At 41.9% G+C, this 26,057-nt stretch overlaps 1 protein-coding gene across 4 annotated transcripts in view; it reads left to right on the forward strand.

Moving 5' to 3' along the window:
• The window catches only part of Trpm6 (transient receptor potential cation channel subfamily M member 6), a 141,155-nt gene that overhangs the window by 72,366 nt on the left and 42,732 nt on the right, over positions 1-26,057 (forward strand). For 2 of the 4 annotated variants that reach the window (XM_034502568.2, XM_076918335.1), the window contains exons 20-25: positions 990-1,118; positions 2,504-2,755; positions 5,132-5,306; positions 5,505-5,619; positions 7,861-8,054; positions 13,317-13,449. In XM_034502568.2, the coding sequence (XP_034358459.1) occupies positions 990-1,118; positions 2,504-2,755; positions 5,132-5,306; positions 5,505-5,619; positions 7,861-8,054; positions 13,317-13,449 (998 nt within the window). Of the gene's footprint in view, positions 1-989; positions 1,119-2,503; positions 2,756-5,131; positions 5,307-5,504; positions 5,620-7,860; positions 8,055-13,316; positions 13,450-26,057 lie in introns of those variants that run through there. The other 2 variants (XM_076918341.1, XM_076918342.1) reach the window with 2 other exon arrangements.

The raw sequence follows: 26,057 nt of genomic DNA on the forward strand, positions 1-26,057 counted from the left end.
ACTCATAATAAAGCAGAGATGGTTCAACAAGATGGCTGCTAGGTGAGAACACTTGCTGCCAAGCTTGACAACATGAGTTTGGCCTCAGAGCCTACAAGGTAGAAGGAGAGGATTGATTCCCGTAGGCTGTCCTTTGACTTATACGCCTGTGCTACGGTCTGTGTGGACATGCACCATACACTTAACAATCTGCCCGATACCCAGTAAACTCTGTTAGCTGTTGTATACTATACCTAGATGACTAATCTCTTCATGTGTATATATTCATATTCATATGGGTGTGTATGTGCAGCTGTACATGAATAAATGTGAAGGCCAGATGTTGAAATCAGGTGCCATCCTTGATTGCTTTTCACCTTTAAAATATTTATCAATTTAGTGTGTGTGTGTCTGTGTGCGCGTGCGTATACATATACATGTGTAGTTACCCCTAAAAGCCAGAAGACACTTCTAGATATCCTTGGTCTTGAGTCATAGGCAGTGTGAGCTGGCCAACATGGGTACTGGGAACTGAATTTAGCTACTCAAGCAAGCTCTGTATGTGCTCGTAACTGCTGAGCCATCTCTCTAGCCAGAATAACATTTTAATCATTATACAACTTCCCTGTGGCAGGGAATGTCAGCTTACTGTGATGATAGGCATCCGGGGACTCTGCTCATCTTGGCATACATTTATTTTCCAAGTTGGAACAAGAGGGAAGGAAGGCATGATACCCTTTTCTGGTCTTCTGCTAGCTCGCCAGTATACATACTGCAGTGGTTACTGCTAATAAGATAACGTCTCCTTGTACTGGATTTTTGTTTCTAGACTGGAGATACTTATGCATTCCTTGACATTAAGTAATCAATTATCAGAAGTAGTCACTGTGATATTTTCATGTTGTCATGTAGAAGTTCATGTCTGTGCTTCTTCTGGGCTCTGTCTGCCCCTGCTTGACATCCTTCGTGGTCACTTGAGCTCACGTCCAGGGAATGTGTGTCCCTCACAGATGGCTTATTTGGCATTCCTCATGCTGTTCACTTACACAGTGTTGGTGGAGATGCAGCCCCAACCCAGCGTGCAAGAGTGGTTTGTCATCATCTACATCTTCACCAATGCTATTGAGAAGGTCAGGGAGGTGAGTGGTCCTTTGAACTGTGTCTTCTGCACAACCCGGAAGAGGTGTTCTTGGCTCTGGGGATGAAAGTGGAACTCATGTCAAGTGTGTGAAGGGAGAGAGAACACACTGATTCCGATTAGCTACAAGAAGGTTCCTTGGGAGAAGATGTCTGATTTCATTCCTTGTCCTTACCAAAGACTTTGTGTTTAACTTTGAAAGCAACCATTTTGAAACATAATCTTTGTTTATTACTGGGGGTTGTGGGGTGGGCAATGTCATCTATTTGTTATTGAACTCTCCAACGGTTTGCTTTCCACAATGTAGTTTTCTTTGTGGTGTGGATTTTTAATCGCCTAGCCTTACCTATCTGTTGTCAGTTTTATCCCATAAGTGACATGTGAATGGCTAAAGGTGCAAAATACACAAGGAATACGTTCACAACATTCGGTAGCTTCTGGTAAACACCCTTGAAAATGGATGCTGAATCTCCTCTGGGAGAAGGAATCTAAGAAACACAACTAAGCACTTTCATTTCTACTTTGTCACTGGTCACTTAATGCAGTCGTAAATATAATCCCAAATAGTTATGACCTTGACTGCCCTAGTTACGTGTGCTTGTCTCTGAATGTCTCCACGTTTGTCTTGTTCCAGTGGTAATTTGGCCAGCATTCTACGGTAAGTGTCTTCTTAGAGATTATATTGCATTGTTTGCTAATGAAGTTTATAGAAGAAAAATACAATCTGAATTCTACCATGATTTTTATGTCTCAGGGAAAACAAGCTTACTGCTATCATATTGCAAGGGAAGTTTCTTACACTAGTGGGTTTCAACATCATGTTCTTAGTGATTTGCCAGAAGTTTACTGAGTAGCATCTGTAGAACTAGATTATCGGACAGCTTGGTTTCTTGTCAGTATCCTCTGCCCTCAGCTCATGAAGCAGAGTCATAGTCAGGCAGAGCCACTGTTGTGCTGACTTCTGAAATGCCCTGTGGTTGCTCTGCCCTTACATAGAATCCATGAAAGCCAGGACAAAATTCTTTTGCTTTGTCATTACTAGTTTGTCTCTCAAGTGGTGGCTAAGGTTAATGGTAGTAATGCTAGATATTAAGGTTAATTCTTCATTAATTTTAATTAATAGGTAATATATATATTTATTTATAGGATTGTTTAAATAACTCATTAGCAAGGGTTAGATGATTCTCAGATCATCTTGGTATGTAAAATTTGGCAGGAGATGGTTTACTATTTAAATGACAGGTTAATGCATTTTTTAAAAAAGCTATTGATGGCCTTCCCCTCTGGGGAACCGAACCCAGGGGGCCCTATGTGTTGGAGGCAAGTGCTCTGTCGTTTTACTGCATCCTCAGCCATGTCCCCTTCTTTCTCTCTTTCTCCAATTAGATCTACATTTCAGAACCAAGCAAGTTCACCCAGAAGGTGACGATGTGGCTCAGCGAGTACTGGAACCTCATGGAAACGGTGGCTATTGGCTTGTTTGCCGTTGGCTTTGGCCTGCGGTGGGGACGCCCACCTTTGCATACTGCAGGGAGGCTCATCTACTGCATAGACATCATATTTTGGTTTTCTCGGCTCATGGACTTCTTTGCTGTGAATCAACATGCAGGTCCATATGTGACCATGATTGCAAAAATGGTGCGTACAATCTCACTTTCTATACAAGTGTCCCCTTTTCAACAGTTCCACCGCCATGGTGCATATTCCATACTTTAGCCTTCTCCGTTGTGATACATGAAGGTGTGTGCATGTTTGTTTATGGGTACCTTCACCTGTGTTTGTCTACGTAGAGGGTAGAAATCAACACTGGGTGTCTTCTACTATTCCTCTTGTCTTAGTTATTTTTCTCTTGCTATGAAGAGACACCACGACCAAGGCATGAAAGGAAGAATTTAATTTGGGGGCTTATGGTTCCAGAGGATTAGAGTCTGTGACCATCTTGGTGGGGAGCGTAGCAACAGGTAGACAAGGATGGCACTGGGGCAGTAGTGGGGAGCACTGGGGCAGTAGTGGGGAGCACTGGGCAGACAGAGAGCTAACTGGGGATGGTATGACTTTTGAAACTTTAATGCCCACCCCAAGTGACACACCTCCTCCAACAAAGGCACACAGCCCAATCCTTCCAAAACAGTTCCGCCAACTGAGGACTAACATGAAAATATATGAGCCTATCATGGCTATTCTCATTCAGACCACCATAGCTCTCTACCTTGTGTTTTGAAACAGAGGACTCTGATTGAACTTAAAGCTCACTTTTATCTAGACGGGCAGGCTTGTAAGCTCCCAGGAACCATCTGTTTCCCTATCCTCCCCTGCCTTCTACATGCGTTTCGGGAATCTAATCTTAGGTCCAGTAAGCATGTTAACACGGAGCCATCTCCCTAGTCCACTAGTTAAAATTTGTAATTGTTTCTAGAAGCACAGAGAGTCATTTTATATACCGTAAACTTATATATAAATACAAGCTTGGGTAGTTAATAGGAATACTTAGTTTAGCCTTTTGTCAGGGCTGGCCAAATGGGATTAAGTCACATTGTTTTTTTTCATTTGTATAAGGCAACCACCGAGATTGTATTCTCTGAAAGTGCTTTGTTTTAAATCACTTCCTCTTACTCTTAAGTAGTGGTAACTATGCACCACACAGTTGGATGTATTTGTCGCAACTTTATGAATTAAATAGTATCTACTTTTTACATACAAAGAAACAGAAGCTAAGTAAAATCACTCATGAGCATATGTTGGGGATCCAGGCTCCCACAGTGGGTGGCCTGACTCGAGTCTATACTCTGAGCATGCTGAACATTGTGCCAGCTTTTGCCATCTGGAATTTTGAAACTACACAAAGATCTACTGTCTAGAAGTGCAACATCAAGATTATCTTGGCATTTATTTCTAGACTACAAAGAAAGGTAATGTTCTGGAGGATCAGATGTAGTACAGAAAAAAAAAAAAAAAAAAAAAAAAAAAAAAAAAAAAAGAAAGAAAGAAAGAAAGAGGAAGAGGGACCAGAAGAATCTCAAGAAGTATCTTGCTGGTACTGTTTCCAGCTCCACTTTCCCCCCACCTCCACCCCACTACTTTCTTCTGCTTCTGCTTTCTCTCCTCCTTTTGGCAGGACTGGGAACTGAACCTAGGGCATCATACATGACAGGCAATCACTCTACTGCTGATCCCCACGCCAGCCCTCAGATTTTCTTCTTTCTTATTATTTTTCTCTTAGACCATACATGCATCCTCTGATTTGTGAAATGACACATTTATTAGAGGTGAGACAACTAGCCTAATCAATGATTAGGCGCAAGGTCCCCTCTCCCAGAAGCTAGGTTTGATAGGTCTTCTAAGTGCTGACTCCAGGATGCAGAATTTCCCCCTTTGTGTGGCATACCCATGCAACTTAGCCCCTTCCAAGGTCTCCTTTGGCAGCAAGAAGAGTGATGAAGTCCAGCAGAGTTTAACAGCTCAGACAAGGTCACTGTTGTCATTCAAAAGACATTTGGGGCAAAAGCCCACTGGCTACTTGGATCTTGTAGTCAATACTTAATAAGAAATGTGGAGAAAGTGAAAATGTTGGTGACTTCTGAGTCTGCCAGTGTGAACAAGTGGGTTGAGGAGCTGTGTTTTAAAAGATAGGAGGAAACTGGCATAATCAATTCCCAAGATACCACATGACTGTGAGGGGATCCTGGGAACAATTTGAATATACCATATCCTTTTAAAGTTTTTCTAATGAAATCTTTGATTTCATTGATCAATATTGGGTGCTAGTCAGTCAAAAGCAGGTAACATTTGATTGCTGCTTATAGAATGAGTCTCTCGTTATACTTTCTGCATATCATATAACCCCATGGATGTCACTGGCCCAAAGCACATACTGTGTAGAGAAAAGATAGAACTCAGGTGATCTAGATTGAGGCATTTGAGTCACTGACTAGACTAGTTATCCGTAAGTGTGGTGATGACTGCTAGGTCTTGATTTGTGGTAAATTCTGGTTGTGTTGTGCTGTTTTTTTGCAGGCAGCAAACATGTTCTACATTGTAATCATCATGGCCATTGTCCTGTTGAGCTTTGGTGTGGCACGTAAAGCCATCCTCTCACCAAAGGAGCCTCCTTCATGGCGCCTGGCTCGTGATATCGTATTCGAGCCGTATTGGATGATGTATGGAGAAGTCTATGCTTCAGAAATAGATGGTACATATGGGGTTTTGCCTTCACGCAAAATCAGAACCCATGGAGATCCCAGAATAAAAGCAAATCCGGAAAGCAGTCAAAAGAATGGTTTCAATGTGTAAAGTTTGTGGCATTCTATGACTTTAAGGGGTCAAATATTTGCAGAGGGCCCCGGGGCTGTGACTTATCTCCTCTCACTCTTAAATTCTTTCTTTGTAGTTTGTTCAAATAAGACTTCTTGCCCTCCGGGTTCTTTCCTGACTCCATTCCTGCAAGCTGTCTATCTCTTTGTGCAATACATCATCATGGTGAACCTGCTGATTGCCTGTTTCAAGTAGGTAACTTTAATGAAATACGATTATTTTATTTATCAAAATGGGGGAGCAGCTATATTGAGTATATTCCCGTGTGTGTTGGGTGTGTGGTCCTTTATCCTTACTCGTGTCCCATGTTTGATTACTGCAGCTTTCAAGCAAAGATGTGAAACTATCTGTAGGAAAGATGTCAGACTCGTAGGAAACAAAATAGCAGAAGCCATCATGGAAGTGTACACATGAGAGGAGATTTGAGCTGTTACTGCATAGTTGTAGTGTTGCAGAATGGGAAGTTGGAGTTGATGCCTACTAAGGGTTTGATGTGTGCTTTTCCTAAGTGTCCCTTGAATGTCCCGATTTCTTCCTTCATTCTTGTAGTTTTCTTCTTTTTCCCTCTCTCCCTTTCAGGTTCAACATCTCCATTTTACACTAAAAAGACCTTAGGCCTAGACCTTTGGCCTTTTCCTTTATCTGTACTTTTTCCTGTTCTTGTTCTTATTCTGTGTATCTGGGGAATCTGCTTCACTGACATGCCAGCCTTGTTGTTCCTGTGACCCTCCCAGGGCAAACTCTGGAACTCCCCTTTCCCAGTATAGACTTGTTCTATTTCCAGGCTTTCTAAAGTCTATAGGCAAGAGCAGGGGCTTCTCTGGGAAGTCTAGCCTACAGTCCTTTCCCTCTTCTCCTCTCCTTCTCTCCTCCTCTCCTCTCCTCTCCTCTCCTCTCCTCTCCTCTCCTCTCCTCTCCTCTCCTCTCCTCTCCTCTCCTCTCCCCTCCTCTCCTCTCCTCTCCTCTCCTCTCCTCTCCCCTCCCCTCCCCTCCCCTCCCCTCCCCTCCCCTCCCCTCCCCTCCCCTCTCCTTCATTCCTTCCCTCCTATCTCTTCCCCTTCCTTCCCCAACACTCAATATAGAGACCAACACTTTGAGGAACAAACAAGCATGGTGACCCCAGATCTGATTGGTTATCTGGGGGTTGGGGGGAGGGGGACACTGAAGCTAGAGTTCTTACCATTAAAGACCTTGAAATACTTTGTGAATGTCACCACCTGCTGGTGGATAGGCTGAAGTCGCCTGCGAATTGAAGACACAATTGAGAGTAGCCTCGAGAGCTTGCAGAACTGCAGACTAATGACCCTGCCCCCTTGTAGTTTCCCATTCAATAATGTTGAGATAGAGTCCAAGAATGTGCATGAACTCATGTGCCCTGGTGATGCTGGGATAGAGTTCAAGGATGGCCCTGTGTACTTGGGTGATGTTGACTCTGAGCTTAGTTTTCACACTCTGAGAGTCAGGGTTCTAACCCAGCCACGTGTCAATCATCCACTTCACAGGCCCTGGGATGTGCCCCTTTCTGGCTTATCCTGGCCTGGTTCTTTCAAGGATAGTGGTGGCTCCTCTCTATCACTGGTCAGGTTTTGCTTGTCAATATTTTTATTGGCTAAATTTTGTTCACATTCTACTCTGACATTTCTTTTCCCCTCTGAAGAAACTTACTTAAAAAAAAAAAAAGCTAAGCAGTATTCCATTGGGCCTGCTACAGTGTTAAATATACACACAGTTCAGGGCAAGGTGTTGTTTTCAAGCACCCCAGCATCTGCTAAAACTTCCATCTGCAATTCTTTAGTGTCTGTGTTTATTGGCTTCCTTTAACACTGATGTAATTTAAGAGAAAACGCAGAGTGACTACCAACAGAGGCCTCTTTCACTATAAAGTTAATGTGAATAATTTATCAAGCCCCCTTTGGAAGCTCTGTGTATTGACTTATTTAAGGAAGAATCAGTTCCTCTCTCCTATGTCTTCTTCATTCATATGATTCTGTTGAGATATTTTAGCTAGAATTATTCCAGCAGTTCTTGCATTTGGCATGTGAGGGATATCTTTATAGGTCAATAGCACATAGGGACATCAGACTTGTTTACAACAAAGATGTGTTATGTTCTGGCAAAGAGTTTCATATATGAGAAGCGATGGTGCCCCATAGACAACGCTGAGCACAAAGAGGGAAGTTTCTGTTTTCTACCTAAAAATCTGCCATTTTTTTCTAATCTCTGTTTTCAGTGTCTGCATTTTGTTCATTGTTCCAATGAACATATTTTGTTGTAAAAAGTGGCTACTGTATTTTATTTGATGGAATAAAAATCCTGAGTGGATAATCATTATTGGATAATTGCTGCTGGTTCTCTGTTAACCAATCAAAAGAGTTGGATGATACAGTCTAACTGTCACATTTCAGTTCTCTCTCTTTTTCTTCAACCGACAGCAACATTTACTTAGACATAAAATCCATCTCGAACAAGCTCTGGAAATACAACCGCTATCGCTACATCATGACCTACCACCAGAAGCCCTGGCTGCCCCCGCCCTTCATCCTGCTGAATCACATCTGCCTGCTCCTCCGAGGTCTGTGCTGCCGTCCAGCGCCACAGGACCAGGAAGAGGGTGATGTAGGATTAAGTAAGTTTCTCTGGAGGAACTGAAGGAAAAAAAAGGGCAGATACTGGGAATGATGGAGGGAAGAGAAAAAAGGGTGGGGGCATTGGAGGCTGGTAATTCTAGTGAGGTCACAGCATGAAGAATCTGGGAGCACACTGGCTGCAATGCCCTCACCTTTGCCTGGGGTCTCATGATTATTTTTGCCTCTGTTAAATGTTGCAGAATATTTGATTACTCTGTGAACCCCAAGACTGTGTTATTTAATGAAAATACCTGATTTCTAGTTGTGCTGTGGCTCACTTAGTATATATACCTTGAATCTCAAACAATGAAGGTAAAGTTAGTTTGTAGAAGGAAGCACTCAGGTTGGAAGTGATGTCTAATCGAGTGGCAGGCAAAGAGAGAAAGACTTGACAGAGTAGGATATGCCAACTCATATAAGAAGAGAGGAAACGGAAGCTAAGTAAGACAGCAGTGCAGAGAGAGAGAGAGAGAGAGAGAGAGAGAGAGAGAGAGAGAGAGAGAGAGAGACCAGAAGGCAGTTTTACCAGGACAGTTGTAGAGAGACAGGTTGCAGAGAGAACAAGCTAGACACAGGTCAATACAGAATGAGCCAGAGAATAAGAAGGAGCTAAAAGATTATTAGAACATACTGCCAAAGTTAGCTTGAGGCCAAGCAGAGCAAAATGTCAGAGGCTGAGAGAGAAGCCAGATTGAATCAGTCAGCTTGGAGAGGCATTTGAGCTGCAACAGCTGAGTTGAATAGGCCAGCCAGAGCTCAGAACTAGAAAGGGTGAGCTTATTCACGAGCAAGTCTCAGAGGCTGAAAACATTTTAGGCCTAGATAAGATTGTAGGAGGCTGGAGGCTTCCAGGACTAGGCCCCCGTTAGCAGCCTGAGGTGATAAGCCTCTGAGACAACAATTACTTCAGGAGAATAAAAAATACTTTTATAGTTAAATGGTACATTGAAACGGAGAGTCAGGAGAGATGGTGTCTTTACTTGAATGTGTGAAGGTTTTAGACCTTCTAGAAAACCAGGGTTTTCTCCGCTGATCTGGGAACTCCTCTGAATATCTCTTAGAGAGTAGAGTCACCTGACCTGTACTTATTGCCCTGCTGTGTAGAGAGGTGATTCAGAAAGTCTCAGATCCAGGGAATCAGGGAAGCAAGCTTTGCCTAGTGGATCAATCAGAATCACAACTATGGTTTCTTAACCTCCTAAGATCAGACAAGGGTATAGAAAAGATGTTTCTTATTTTCAGAAAATCAATATGAAATGCAGACATATGGAAATGTGCATTCTCATTTTGTTTTATTTGAGTTAGGATGCTTACTTTTTTTTCCAGGTGTGGCCCTAGGTATATAGAGCTATAATAGAGGCACATGAATTTTCTGATAACAGATCACATAACCATTTATATAAAAACAACCCTGGGGGGTGGTGGGTGTAGAGATGAGAGTACTGGTTGCTCTTGAAGGACCAGAGTGTGATTCCCAGCACTCATATGGCAGCTCATAATCATCTGTAACTCCAGTTCTAAGGGATCTAACGCCCCCTAACAGCCTCAGTGGGTATTGCATGCACGTGATACACAGATGTACAGGTATGCAAAATACCACACACAGTAAAATTTTTTAAAATCCTCGGGTCTCCATTTATTAAAAACAAAGATAATTTTCATAACAATAAAATGGTTGTGCTTGGTGTGTTTTATAAAGAACTTAATCTTGACTGGCTATTTGATACTTAAGGATTCAGAGCGTCTTCAGCTTTTGTAGATATTTTGATTTTGTAATTATCAGCGCTAAAGATCTCTGCATAAAAACCTGGCATCAAAAATCAAAGTATATGTAGACTCATATAAGCCTAAGCCAAAGTTTATTTCATTACTTTAAAAAAAAATTCAAGTCAGCCACTTAGCAGATTTTAAAAATCACCCAACATAACATATTTCAAAGAAATATTTTAGTATTTTTCTGCTGAGAAAAATATTACGTTTCTTTGCATTTTTGGTAATTAAACAAACCCTTCCTCACTCTTTTTGTTTCCTTCTCCTTCTTTCTCTATCTCCTGTCTTTGTTTTTCATTCCCTGCCCTCTGTCTTTCTTGGGTAAATAAATCTCTGTGCTGAGAACTTGATGTTGTGGCATCCTGAGCTGATACTTTTGCTTTCACATCTGTGAACCACTAGAGTGCCCGACTCAAAGCTTTTGCACCAAGGCAAGTTTGCCCATAGTTCTAAAACATTCTCCCTGGCTTCTTTCCAGTCCTTTAAATGTAGATTTGACAACAGATGGGGCAGCAGTGCCACCTCGTGGACAATTTTTGGAACTGTATACTCCAAGCTGCACTTGTTGCTAGACTAACCCCTGGGAGTCTGGGGGCAGATTTGTTGCTGATGGCTGGTGTACATCCTGGCCCTGAAAAACCTTCATGCTTATAGGACATCAAAGATGGGGCCTGTGGGAGATTATCAGTATTTTTCTAATGTCTAAAGGGCCATTCCACACCATATAAATTACAAAATATTGTTTGCTTTAGTTGTGAGCACGGTTTTATAACTAAACACATTTTTAATTTAAAACTGATTTCTCGTTGCTCATTTAATGGGAGAATAACAAAACTATTGTAGTAGTAAATTATGGAGTAATATTTAATTTTCTTTGACTTACATGAAGACACTTATGAAAGAATTTTCTAAGTTTGTCCCCTTAACAACATCATGCCTTCTTGATATTTCCCATATTGGAAACACACTTAAATGTGATTTCTGGCTCCACTCACTGAGAACCAGGGCAGTGTATAAATACGAATGCTGGGGTTTGATGAAGGCCTGCACTGGCCTCGGCACCACAGGATGAGGTGTCCTTTTTAAAGAGTTAGTTACTTCAGGGAAGGGTGCAGTGTTGACTGGGCATTGTTTGATAGTTCTCAGAAGGAGGACTTAGCCCTTTCATGTGCAGCCTGGTGAGGTAAGACTTCCTCACACTGGCTGCGATGGCATCAGCACACTCTGCCTGCCCCCTGTAAACTCGATTTTCACCTGCAGATTATTTATTGCTCTTTTAATAGCTAAAGCAGCCAACAGAGAAAAAAAGACAATGATGTCCTCCAGCTGCATATGAGTATAGAGAAGTAAGGAAAACATTGCACACTATTAAGATATTGAAAAGAAATTGTCTGCCTGTTCACTATATTCCCCATTTTTTAAAGAAGGGGGAAGAAAGAACTATCTAGTATTCTTAGACGTTTGTATTACTGCTTTTCCAAGAGCACTGAGTGACAGGCTGTGATGTCTGTCACACAAGCTACCGCTTACTGTTCTTAGTACAATTGGGAGAAATGCCATTTAAACATATGACATTGCTATCACAAAATACATGAGGCTAGGTACTAACAAAAGAGACCTTTTGTTAGTACTACAATGGATCTTTGAGAAAGTAAGTATTAACTCTAAATACATTATAGGAGAATTTTGCTTTTGAAGATTTACAATAATTAATTAAACAATCAAACCTATGAGATCATGATAGGCATTGTGACACACACCTATGATCTCAGACATGGAGAGGTAGAGGAAAGGGTATCTGCGGGTTTGAGGCCAGCCTGAGCTACATAGTAAGACTGCTTCATCAAAACATAATGCAACAACACAGATTTAAAACAGAAAAATGTGATGGAAACAAAAACTATCAATACCAATATCTAAAAATATGGGCAAAATTAAAAAAAAAGGTGGGAGCTGGAGAGATGGCTCAGTGGTTAAGAGCACCGCCTGTTCTTCCAGAGGTCCTGAGTTCAATTCCCAGCAACCACATGATGGCTCACAGTCATTTGTAATGGGATCTGATGCCCTCTTCTGGTGTGTCTGAAGACAGTGAAAGTGTACTCACATACATAAAATAAATAAATCTTGAAAAAAATTACAAAAAAAGAAAAAAGTTGCTAGAATGATAGTCTGTAAAGTGCTTTCTATGCAAGCATGAGGATCAGAGTCTGAGTCTCAGAACCTACATACAGTGACTAGGGTGCTGGTACATTGTCTTAACTCTAGCATTGGGGAGGCAGAGCAAGGCTGATATCTTGGACTCTTGCCATTCAGTGAAGAATAATTGGCATGTTCCATGTTCTCACAGACCTGGATTTCAGAAACACCACCAGACGATCGACCTCTGCCCTGTTCCTACATGTGCACACAGTGCCCTCCTATATGTCCATCTCCCCTGTGAATACACAGACACACAAGTACACACAGAAAAAGTTAGATATGCTATGAGAATATAGAAAGCAATCTATACAAAATTCTCCTATAAGTGTATTTAGAGTTAAAATTTGCTTATGCCAAAGGTCAACTGTAAGCCTCTTTTACTAAGTACCTAGCCTCATGTGTTTAGTGATAGCATAGACAAGAATATATTTTATCATTTAGAACCATGAAATTCACTAGAATCATGACCATAGAACATAAGTAGTACCACGTCCAGGCAAGAGAAAGGTAAGGAAATGCAAAGACATAGTATTAAACTGCAACCACACTGCACTGAGTGTCACAGTACTGGGACACTTCATAGCCACCTTCTGTGGGTGCCTCTGAGCAGTTCATTGGCTTCCAGTGTTCTGGGATGCCCATCATCATCTGCCTCCCTGGCGCTAAGAGTGAAAGAAAGCACCACCCCATCAAATTATTTTGTGTGGGTTCAAGAAATCAAGCTCCAGTCCCCATGCTTGCATGGCAAGTGATTTATAGACTAAACTGTAACTCCAGCCCACCTCCCTTTTCTAATTAAAAAAAGTGATTTTCCACAAGTTCACTATATATAATACATGTATCGTGTAAAGACATCTACATCCCCTATGTTATTGCTGCAGTGTCCGGCCAACATAGGTTTTTGGGAAACAAATTTAAGATGCAGATTTTTAAGTGAGCACATTGGTGCCTGAAATTCAGGGTTCTACTGTATTTGGAGGCTGGAATTCCAAGACTGTAGTCTCCCTCTGGCCAGCCTCAGGTGATGGCCTTCTAGTTACATTGTAACATGGTGGATGAGTTCCTGTAGTGTTCGGAAGTGGGGAGATGGAGTGAGGAAGGAGAGAGAGGAAGAATGGAGAGCTACAGTGGCTAAACTAGTCCATTAATCTAATCACTCCAAGGTCCCACCATTTAACCCTCACCTGTAGACGAAGCTCCAGCACTGGGGACACAATCCATGTCGGTAAAAAGCGCACTCCATATCAGCCCTCGGAGACTGGCTTTTATATGTTTCATGCTCATTTCCACAGAACTCTACCTCACTAAAGATGACTTGAAAAAGCTTCACGATTTTGAAGAACAGTGTGTGGAAAAATATTTCCATGAGAAGACAGAAGGTCTGAATTGTAGTTTTGAAGAACAAATCCGAGTGACATCAGAAAGGTAAGGACTACCTCTTTAATCCCCCAAACTGCTACCAGATCATGATTGTCCTAGAATGTGTAAAATGATAGATAGACCCAATTTCAAACCCCAGTGGTTTGAGTTCTGCCCAATTTGCAGGATGTATTGCAATATGATTTACGTAATCAGCCTCTATTTATTGGATGTCAGTATATTCTAGACAGTCTTTGTATTCCAAGGGATAAGTGGAGACTAGGAGTCAAGAATCCCTGTCTTACATAGATTTACATTCCAGTGTTTGCTGTGGAAAGGTTAAAGGAAATGAAGGAGTAGTAAAAAAGAAGCTATGAGGAACTGCACATAATGATGCATGCCTTTAATCTAAGCACTGCAGAGGCAGGGGCAAAGGCAGGGGCAGGGGCAGGGGCAGGGGCAGAGAGAGAGGGAGACAGAGAGAGAGGGAGGCAGAGAGAGAGAGAGGCAGAGAGAGAGGGAGGCAGAGAGAGAGGGAGGCAGAGAGCCAGAGAGCCAGAGACCCAGAGAGCCAGAGACCCAGAGAGCCAGAGACCCAGAGGCAGGTAGATCTCTCTGAGATCCAGCCTGTTTTACAGAGTGAATTCTAGGACAGCCAGGAGGTCACATGGTAGAGTGATGTTCTCAGAGGAATGACACCCACAGTCACTTGCAGGTTGTGTGCTAGTCTTGCAGCAGCTGGAGATCCAGCACAGGGAAAGCAGCAGCTGGTTTCGAGGGTGGACTTCACAGGCAGGCCCTAGGTGACATTTGCTGGTGGTGGGGATGGAGACAACTTCACTGCTAAGGGGAGAGAACAGGAGAGCTTGAATCAGCAGCAGCAGAGCACTTAAGTGAGCAGGCCAACTGTGAAGGGAACAAAGTCTCGGCATGGGGACACAAAGAGCTGTCATTGTTGTGTATAGAGATGACAACATAAATTTGTAGGGTTCTGGAAGTGATCTGCCTGGGTTTTACTACAAGAAGCCAGGATAGGATCTGGGCAGTGGACAAGCTGATGAGTGTAGAGCCTTGAGCACGAGGGAAAGCTGTGGCTGAGGGTGATTGTGGTTCTTCAACTTTCTGAAATTGGGCAGTGTGGGAAGGCCATCCAGAGGTTTGAGGGAAGAGGACAGATGTGTTGGAGAAAGGGAATGTGTTCGGAAACCCAGTGGGTGTGTTAATGTAATAATTTCACGTGTATAGCATTGCATTACAGTATGGACACGTGCACACGCTTTTACGGACTTTCAGAAACTGAATTGTTCTTGCAAGTAGAAGCAAATTGATACAAGTTAAATATATCTCTTCACTTTTGAATATACATGAGACTGACTATAGAATGTTTAATTATATATGTTTTTTTTTCTGATGCCCCCAAATCAGATAGATAGATGTGAGTTCTTAAACACAACTTCGCTTAAAATAGACTTACAATAGGAGCTTTCTTACAGTAGACATGTCGTATTCAGGTAATTCTGTATTTTCCTGATGATAATATATTTCTGTCAGCATGTGTTTAGGTAGCTGGTTGAACTTCAGATCAAATTTAAGATTGAGAAAATATTGACTATCTAATGATGATAGTAGAACCATAAATTTGGAATTTATCTCAATAATCTCTTTAGATCATTGCCATTTCTACTTTCCCTCTCTTGCACAGTCTGTTCTTGACAGCTGTGCTTATATTGCACTGGCTCTGGGCTCGGGGCTCGGGGCTCAGGGCTCAGGGCTCGGGGCTCGGGGCTCGGGGCTCTGGGCTCTATATGGTGTGCGTGCTCCTCTTAGGAGTTGGCAGAACCACGACACAGCTCTACTTCTATTTCTTTAACTGTATGCTCTTTGGAAATGTTATTGAACTGCTTTGAGCCTTATTTTATTTATGGAATAGATGTGAACATAGAGCTGTGTGGGTCAATATGTATAACAGAGCCAAGGGTAGAAAGATCAATGAAACCTAGTTGGACAGATAGGTCCCAGATATTAGGAGTGAAATTTCTTTTGAAATACTATATTTGTTAATTCTCATTGGAGTGACAAAATGCTGAAGAAGGGGCAATCTAAGGGATAAAGGATTTATTTTCGTTTACAGTTTGAGGGTCTAGTCCATTACAGAAGAGAAAACATGGCAAGAGGAGAGGGAAGCTAGTCACAAGGCATCCACAGTCAGGAAGCAGAGTGAGACAGTGCTGGTGTTCAACTTGGTTTCTCCTTTTTAGTTCAGTCTGGGATCTCCACCTATGGATGGTGTCACTTACATACATAATGGATTTTCTATAGTTAAAACTCCTTGGAAACATTCTCGCAGGTAAACAAAGAGATATGTTTTCAAGGTAACTCAAAACTCTATCAAATTGATGATGAACATTGATCATCAGTAAGTATAGTAGGGCCTGGATGGAGCTGAGGGAAAGGCTGGAAACCAGGTTGCCTCTCAGATACATACACATAGGTGAAGCCATCATGAAGAAATGGTGATAAAGGGAGACAGAGTACAAAGGTGTGGAGAAAGTTACCAGGCTCATATTTGTTGACCATGGGATTCATGTGACACAGTTAGCCACACGTGTCCATGAGGCTTGGAACAAGTGAACGTGAAACCATGGGGCAACTTAGAACTGGAGCAGGTGCCTTCTGATCAAGAGGGTCTGTGGGAGTCAGCTGTCAGTTCCAGGAGAGACGTAGAGTGAAGGCAGCTAGTGCCGGACTTGTGGTGCCAACATCTGTAAAATGTTAGACAGAAAAGGAGCGACTTATAGAGGAGACTGGAAGGGCAAGGCCCTTTTCAGGGAGTGCATGTGGGGCTACACAGAGGGTAGTAATCAGAAGCCAAGGTGACACTGAGTGAGAACCAGGATGATAGCAAGCACTTTGTAGGTGATGGTCCCAAGACCTTTGGTTCTCTCGCTCTCATGTATCATCTTTCTCTTGGACTCGAGAACCCAAGAGCCAGAGACTTAGAACTAAGTACTTCAGTGGAGATGCTCATAATATGTTCAGTTCTGTGACCTTCATGTGACGTCATTTCTCTTAGATCTGAAGGGAGGATAGTTGTTAAGGGATTATATGACTTCTAAAAAACGTGGATAATTTTAAGGGGTTTTGAACTCAGCTCTGAATTTCTAATAGAATTTCTTCCAATTATATTTTCTTACTAGAATGATTTTATATTGCCATCATTATTGAGGTCATTTGGGGGAGCTCACAAAGGAGAGGTGCTAGGGAGGCAACTGAGCAATGATTTTTAGGAGGTAACATAAGGAGAGTGTAGAAGCCTGTAACGGGAGGTGTTAGAAGGGGCGAGCGGCTCAGCTAGTTCACGGCCTCTGCCATGTTCCTGCTCTAAGTTCCCACATTAACAGCCACAGAGGTTCCAGCCTGGGACCCACTGGACGCTGGCATGGCTGCTGCCTCTGCCAGTCAGCTCCATGGACTTCATGGCTCTAAGCATGGCCCTTGTGCCAACTCTGCCATCCTCATAGTGCTCTGCTCAACCCCAGACAATATCCTCCATCCTTGTGGTACCCGGTAGGATGAAGACTCTTAATGCTTAAAGATTATCCAGTGGATTTATATGCCAGCAAATGCTCAATACACAAGATGCCCACACAATTAGACTTGTTAACCCAGTTACCTAGCCTTGATATTTAACCTTAAACTGCTAGAGAGAATCGGACATCCGCTACCATCTCTCCTCTCTTCTATTTCTCTCCTTCTTCTCCTTGTTCCTTCTTCCTCCCAACTCCTGGCTCTACCTACCTCTTCTGTAGCCAATGACCGAACTCTGCTGTAAATACAATGGGCAGGAAAAATCCTGCAACAGAAGCCATTGCATGTTCGCTTGCCTCCAAAGAAGGCATCGTCTACCTTCTAGAATGAAATGACTTTGGGGTGTGGACAGAGGGCAAGCACTAACTAACTAAAGCCTGTGAAGGATTGAGCGAAAACATCTGCTTCAGCTGTCCTCTGAGCCGTGCTTGGAGATGCCCTTTCTCTCTGGTCTGTGCAGTAAGACACTGGTGGTATCTTTTCTGTCTCAGCACGGTGGCTGTACTGTATTAGGGAAATGCCACAGTTTCTATGATTTGCAGCGACACGAGCACAATGTGTACCACGATTGTGCTGTGTGGCTTTAACTTTGGCAAATTCATATCTGACTGAGGCTTCATTGAAGAACATCTGTGAACATCCCTAGGGGCTCGTCCTTCCTGCAGGATTCCCTGCGCAAACTTGCTGTGATCCCAGATGAGTTGCTGAGGGGTATGGCTGGCTGCAGTGGTGGCTTGGATGTAGACCTTTTGTCTTGATGCCCAGCCGCATGACATTGGATACGTGACCTTCGAAGGGAATTGTAGTCACACCTTCCTCACAGAGCTGCCATCTGGTGAAAGAAAACAGGGGAGGTAGACCCATCCTGAAATGCTTTGCTCATACAGAGCACTCCATGGATGGGTCTGTCAGGCTGATTGTAATTATGTTTCTTATTATCTAATTTTTAAGAATCTTGGCTAATGGCTCACAGGTAAAACAGTCACGAGGCCTGTGTTCCCTCCACTCAGACCTTGCACAGAGGAAACTGTAATAGTAAGAATTTGTTTTATGTGTCAGAATGACTGAAAAGCCACATTGAATTAATGTAGCCGGTGGTCTAGGAATATAATTAAAATATGCTTCACAGGACACCACGTTTTCGAAAATGAGTTTCTGTAAAAAGCAAGAGGGCCCATTTCAGACGGCCAGGTTATTTGTCTAACAGGTTCCTATTGTAGTGTGCCACCTGTTGATGTGAATAGTGGCTGGAGTCTATTGTATCCATTCGATGTGTCTGCAGCTAATGGAACTTAATGAGTCTCCATTACCGCTGCTCAGACCGTACTGTTTTTGAATTAGATGAAACAGGGCACTGGATGGAGACGTTCCAATTAGGCATATCTGGGAGGAAATATACATATACTTTGTGCTCTTTCCCTCATCGCCCTTGCCAGTTCGAACTTTGTGGGTTTCAGAAGGTCAGCAAACATGTTTTAAGCCACTGGTGAGTTATAGAAGTTGAATTTTATACAAAATTAGCCAGAAAGGCTTCTGCTCGTATAGAATACAATGACAATGAAAAGCAGCACCTGCTTTATTTGTTAAGTTCCTATCTGCAGCAGTCTCAGAAAACAGGGTGGGAGGTCAGGCGTGTCCCAGCGTTAGGTGTGTTCAGAGACAGGAAATTGAGCATTGTGGTGGGAAGGTCTTGCTAAAACTGAGTGCTCTTCTCCCAATTGAGTGATCCTCCTTCTCCCAGCCACTAATAAGAATGGGACTATTTTCATGACTGCGATGACCATATTAGCTGTGAAATCACTGCTTAAATATCCGCCCTTGCTGTTTTTCAGTGTAATCAATCTCATTATTAAAGATTCATTTTATGTGCATAAATGCTTTGTTCGCATGTATGTGTGTACAGTTCATGTGTGCCTGGCATCCGGGGAGGTCAGAAGAAGGCAATGGATTACCTGGAACCAGCATTACAGGGAGTTGTGAGCTGTCATGTGACTGTACCTGGGCGAACTGCAAGAGCAGCCAGTGATCTTTAACTGTTGCTCTATCTCTCCAGTTGCAGAAATATTCTTTTAAAAAGTGTTCATTTTGATTGTGTGTGTGTGTGTTTGGTGTGTCTGTAAAGGCAAAAAGAGGGTGTCAGATCCCCTGGAACTGGAGTTACATATGTGAGCTGCCATGTAGGTGCTGAGAATTGAACTTGAGTCCTCTCTGGAAGAGCAGCCGGTTCTTTTAAGAACTGATCTGTCTCTCTAGCTTTCCCCAGAGTATTATTTATTTAATATTTTAGCTTTTAATTTTTTTTTACCTAGAAAGTCGCATGCCAAATTTCAAAACATATTTAGTCAGAACATAAGACATCCACAGCCTCGTCCCTACCAGCAGAAATAGCCAAAGAAAATAGCTACAAACAATGCAATTATTTCTATATTTGCATTACACACACATACACACACCAAAATAAATGCTTTTTAAAAAGAATATTTCTACAACTGGAGATATAGATCAATAGGAAATATAGTATATTATATTGTATACTATATAAATCTATCTTCTCTTGCAAGGGATATTTGTCATTTTAATACAGTGAAATTGCAACTTTCTTATATGTTGTAAATAGTTTTAAAATGTTATAATATAGAAAAAGTCATTATCATCTCATTTTCATCTCTTATTATGTAATGAGCTTCTTTATTTTACTATGTTTCCTTACCTTTTCTATTTTGTATTTGGAGAATTATCTCCTCATGTCATTTGCAATCTTCTTGTATGCAGCAGAAGGGTGGATCCATTCTGTTAGCCTTTGTCTTTTTAATCGGGGAATTGAGTCCATTGATGTTGAGACCTGTTACTTTGACGTTGGTGGTGTGTGTGTGTGTGTGTGTGTGTGTGTGTGTGTGTGAGAGAGAGAGAGAGAGAGAGAGAGAGAGAGAGAGAGAGAGAGAGAGAGAAAGAGAGAGAGAGAGAGAACAAACTGAAAAATGGCATGGGCTTTTGAAATCTCCTCCAAGACCAAGACCACACCTCCTAATCTTTCCCAAACAATTCCACCAACTAGGGACCAAGTGTTAACATATATGAGCCTATGAGAGGCATTTTTAATTCAACCACCACATCGTACTCCTGTACTCTTTGGCCTCCACAGGCTTATAGTTATATTATAATGCAAAATGTATTGAGTCCAACTTCAAAAGTCTTCAATACCTTTCACAGTCTCAACACAATTTAATAGTCCAAAGTTTTTTCTAAGACTCAAGGAACTCTTTTAACTGTAACCATCGGTAAAGTCAACAAGCAAATTCTATACTTCCAACATACAATGACACAGAAGCTACATTACCATCCAAAAGGGAGGAAACGGCCATAATGAGGGAATCCTGGACCAAAGCAACATTAAAACTCAGTGGAGCAAACTCCTAATCCTGTAATTCCATGTCTGGTGTCAGAGCTTAGATGCCCCTTCTCTTCCAACTTTACTGACTACAACATACTTTTCTCTCTTGGACTGGGTCCATTCCCTGGCTACAGCTCTCCTTGTTGGATATCCCATAGCTGTGGTACCTCCAGTGCCTAGGGGGGCTCCAAAACAATCCAGGCTTCACTTTCATAGTTTTGTCCAGTACCATCTCTAGACCTTCATGCAGGGGACTCTCCTGTACAGGCCTGGCTACAACCACTTTAATTATGCATTCTTCATGGCTCTAAAGCCAGGACCCTGTCACCTATGCTGGCAAGTCTGTTGCCTGCTGGGGATGGAACTTGTCTCGCTCCTTGGATTATATTTGCATAAGCTTTGATTTGTTGATGTTTTCCTTTGCTGCACAAACTTTTCTTTCTATAAGTTGAAAGCTTAGCTTGGTGGGGTTTTGCCTTGAGGACATCCTTCCCTTCTCCCCTTTCCATGCTGGGTCTCTCATCTCTCAGCACAACCCTTGGCTTCAATTTTGAATTTCCCAGTGTTCTGTTTCTCCTCAAAAAGTACATTTTGTATTTTATTTTTGTCTCAATTTCTCTTTTGCATTGTAGAGCCGCATAAAAGTGGATTACTAATAACCACATGGCAGAGTAAATATTAGGCTGTCTTGAAATCTGCCAAGGAAATTAATGCAAAACTCAATTTAGTCTCTGGCAGATTTTTAGGACAAAGACAAAAAGCAGCCACATTCTTTGCCAAAACATCCCCAAAATGATGTCTAGCTTAAGTTGCTAATTTTGTTACGGTCTGAATCTTGAGCTGGGCCTCAATAATTCACATTGCTCTTAGCATTATAGCCTACCAAGCTCCTGCTAGGATGATGTCTTAAACCTTGTTATAACTGCTTTTCTAGTCCAAAATCCCAAAGTCTTCCACATTTCTCTAAAACCCAACATGGTCAGGCCTGTCACAGCAACATGCCATTCCCTGGAACCAATTTCTATCTTAGTTACCTTTGTAGTTTCATTATAAGACATAATGACTGAAGTAACTTATGGAAGAATGAATTGACTGTGGGCTTACAGGTTTAGTGGGTGAATTTTTGACTGTTATGGTAGGGAGCATGGCTCCAGGCAGACAGACATAGAGCTGGCCAGGAGGATGCATACTTGGGATTCCCAGAGTCTGGCACTGAATTACATTAGTCGGAGGCTTATAAAGGCAAACCCCATGAGGCTACAAACTTCCCTCCTTCATATAACCAGGGACATCCTGATTGTGCTACATCCTGCTGTGCTTCCTGCATGCATACCTCCTTCGTATGATTAAGCACACTTTGTGTCGTTAGGGCAACCAAGCTTGTTTACAGAAGCAAATCCATGTGGCTTGCTATCTTCCATGAACAACAGCCCCCAACATTCCATGAAGTGATCTGACCTTGAACAAGTGTGGCTTACAGGTTAGAGGCATATTTGTTTTATAGATCTCTTAAGCATAGCAATTTACACTTAAAACTTAACTTCATCTCTCCTAGTCTCCACTTGAATTGTATCCTGGGTCAAGTTCTTGTCCGTGTGGTGGGTACCTGTTCATATTGGATAAGGCATTAATCATGGAAGGGTCAACAGTCATTAGCAGAAACTGAAGGGCCAAAGGCCCTATAATGGCTGACATCAGAATTACTATCTAGGAGGTGTCTAAAAGTATCTTGGTTTTTTTTCCATATATATATAATATATATATATATATATATATATATATATATATTATGGCCAGATAGATCTCTGTGAGTTTGAGGTCAGTATGATCTTCAAAGCAAGGTGAACCAGACCCATAGAGAGAAACCCTGTCTTGAAAAACCAAAATTAAAACAACCAACCAACCAACCAACCAACCAACCAAACAAACAAACAAAAATAACTTTCTTAGTCCTTTACATTTTTCATGTATACATCTTAAAACCCTATTTTAGACCCTCACTTTCTTAGGCTTTAAACCATTTTATTTCCATCTAATCATTTACCACGAGGCAGGAACAGTTGGGTACTGAGAGCAGTCATTTAAAAGCAGTTTTTTTTTTTTTTTTTTTAAATAAAGGAATGTAAAAAGTTATGGTGAAACCTGTTTATCCTTTAATATGAAGCCTGTTAGCAAGGCAATTCTAACTGACTTTCTCAGCAGGGGACCTAGTAGCTCTAGAAAAAGCAAGGGCTGATTTTTTCATTTTTGATTGGTTATTTTATTTACTTACATTTCAAATGTTATCCCCCCTTCCCATTTTCTCCTCCACAAAACCCCTATCCCCCCACTCCCACCTCAGCACCCTAGCATCCCCCTATGCTGGGTCATTGAGTTTCCACATTGATGCTAGATAAGGCCATCCTCTGCTACATATGCAGCTGGAGTCATGGGTCCCTCCATGTGTATTCTTTTGTTGGTGGTTTAATCCCTGGGAGCTCTGGGGGATCTGGTTGGTTGATACTGTTGTTTTTCCTATGGAGTTGCAAACCCCTCAGCTCCTTCAGCTCTTGCCTTAACTCTTCCCGTGCTCAGTCCAATGTTTGGCTGCGTGCATCTGCCTCTGTATTGGTCAGGCTCTGGCAGAGCCTCTCAGGGGACAGCTATAGCAGGCTCCTGCCAGCAAGCTCTTCTTGACATCAGCTATAGTGTCTGGGTTTGGTGTCTGTAGATGGGATGGATCCCTAGGTGGGGCAGTCTCTGGATGGCCTTTCCTTCAGACTCTGCTCCACTCTTTGTCCCTGCATTTCCTTTTGACAGGAGGAATTCTGGATTATTATTTTTGAGGTGGGTGGCCACATCTGTCAATCAGGGGCTGTGCCTATCCACTGGATATGGTCTCTACAGGTTCTCTCTTGCCTTTATTGGGTATTTCGCGTAAGGTCCTCTCTGTTGGGTCCTGGGAACTAACCAAGGTAGATGCAGCCTTGGTGAAGGAGCTGGGTGTCTGCTGCTGCCAAACTAACAAAGCTATAGTTAGCCAGTAACACCATCAGAGATCGGAGGGAGATAAATTATAGCAGGAAAGGTAAACCGAATGGCCTCTGCAGTGATTAAAATAGCAGAGACTTAGCAGGTACCTGGGTGATTACCCTAATAGGCTCTTGTGATCTCAATGACTTCATTGTGGGCAGAGGTCATAGGTCTTCAGCTGTTATAGAGGACAGCACTGCATCTTTAGTCACTGCACAGGACAGCATAGGTCTTCTGATAGCAGACCCAGAAGGGCTCAGAGATTTTCCTGTGGATGAGGAACTTTGGAAAAATGGCCTACCTTGACTTAGGCAGAGTAGTTCAGTCAACCCAACAGTGTTCACAGTTTGTGAGGGCCCTGTTAGCAGGTGAGGCATGAGACCGTTTCCTCCAGCGGTTAGCATCATCACAGTTCAGGTCTGTGCCCTATTATCTGTCTTCTTTGGAGATTCTAGGGTTGCTTTTAGGAGCTGGCATTTTTGTCTATCACAGGAAGCTTTTTCCATTAAACATGTTAAGTGGTGTATTAAGCAGATCTCCAAAATATTTTGAGGGCCATTTACTGAGTATACTTGATCTCAAAAAAAATTCACTTTTCTTATTCTTGTTACTTGCTTTAGGCTTATTCTTGAAAACACATTGGATGCTAAATAAAACTTTTTACTGTAATTAATTACACTAGTAATTAGCATGACAATTACAGTTCTGAACACTTTAAAGAATTTGATCATTTATAAGGTGGTGAGTCTTTCCACTCTCATGCTCATTGACTGATTTGGTCCATGTGGGCAGTAGGAGCAGAGATGTTGAACAGGGGATTTGGAAGCCCTGTGAGTATGTACAGTGAATAATCACAGCAGGCCAGCTGCCAGGAGTCAGATCAACTTTAGTTAGGGTGATTCAAGCTTATAAAGTTTTGGGGGACTGAGGGTAGGAATATCCAGGATGGGCAAAGGTCATTTTCTGGGGCCTTAGGGAACCTGAAACACCTCATTAGCATGGGGAAGCATTTCAGAAATCTCAGGTGCTAGCTGAACAGGTTTTATCAGGAGAAAGGAATAGAGAATTCCCCAGAGAAGGTCAGAAAAGAAGTCCCACTAATGAAGAGAGTCTTCCAGATTGCTCCAAGTCTAGAGGCTGTTGGTCATGGTGGACTTTGACCATAATTAGCAGTGTTTTCCCACATAAGGCGACTATTAACTTGTCTGTCTCTTTGGCAGTTTATAGTAAGTTGGTGGCTTTTATAAGATTAGGAATTGCATTTTTATACCCATTTGGTTTAGCCCTAAAAAAATAACTTTTTTTTTTTTTTTTTTTTTTTTAGTTAAAACCCCTTTAGTGGCAGAATAAAATTTTAAACCATAAACACAGTCTATAGAGAGACTGGCAACTTTACTTTCCTGGTCCTTACATAATATACCATTGCAGAATATCACAGTTTGTTATATAGCTAAAGCTTAACAAGGTTAGCAAGGGCAAGGACACATATATTCTTAAGGCAGTGTCTGTTAGCCTGGATAGTTCTTGGTGAGGAGAGAGATTCTATAGGCTTTGCCAGACTGCTGAGGTCATTCCTTACTGCATCATAAGATAGGAATATCGCAGTTTCTGGTGTTCAGTGTTTGATGCTCACAGTTGTGATCCTAACTCTTCTGCCTTATTTATTGATTTTAAAGATTACATATTTAAAAAGACATCACAATATACCATCTCTTATTAACTTAAAATGTTCCATAGCCTTAAATATTTAAAAAGACCTAGCTTTTTAATTTAATTTTTTAACTTCAAAATTTATTTTCAAAAAGTTTAAAAACTCATTACCTCAATTTTGCACAATACCGAAAGTAAACGTAAACACTTTTTCTTTTACTTTAAGAAGGAGGAAATGGGGCACAACCACAATCTGGACAAAGCAAAAACAAACTCCAACAGAGCAAACAATTCAATGTCAATATCTGGGATTCACTGGCAAACCTCTAGGCTTCTCCAGCTCTGCTCTTGGCAGCACATGTGACCTGACTTCCAGGCCACAGCTGGCTCCATTCCACTGAAGCTGTTGTTCTGGTGCCCATCACATGGCATTGGCATTTCCCAAACTGCTGGGGTTTCTCTCCTGGGCTCTCTTTAGAAACTCCAGCGCTGACACACCCAGTGCCAAGTCTCAGCTGTTCTCCATGACCCCTTCATGTCTTTAAAACCAAAACCACTGTGGTTATTCTTAGATTACAGAGTCTAACTGTCAGCATGATGTAAATTCTTGTATATAAATGCATGGAGGTGCAGCTTTAATACCTTATTAAACCAACATTGTTTTTAAGTATTATTTTTCATAAACCTTGTTGTTATGACTTTGTTTTCAGGACAAAAATTAAGGTACAACAATCTATCCTAACCCAAAATATCTTGGAGACCTGTTGTCACCTTCTTGGTTGATTTATATCATGTGGCCACCTTTAATCAAGATGGTGGTTAAGTCAGATGGCACCCACCCTCTTAACCCTAGCAAAGATAGTTGCTAGCCATGTGGCTGCCTCCATCCCTATGGGGACAGCAGCTAAGATAGCAGCAAACCTTATACTGTTTGAACCTTAAAATGGTGTCATAGCACATGTTTTTTTTAAGAACACACATACACACATACGCACACATACACACACACACACTATATATATATATATATATA

Source organism: Arvicanthis niloticus, chromosome 1 (genome assembly GCF_011762505.2).
Source record: "Arvicanthis niloticus isolate mArvNil1 chromosome 1, mArvNil1.pat.X, whole genome shotgun sequence".
NCBI lineage: Eukaryota > Metazoa > Chordata > Mammalia > Rodentia > Muridae > Arvicanthis > Arvicanthis niloticus.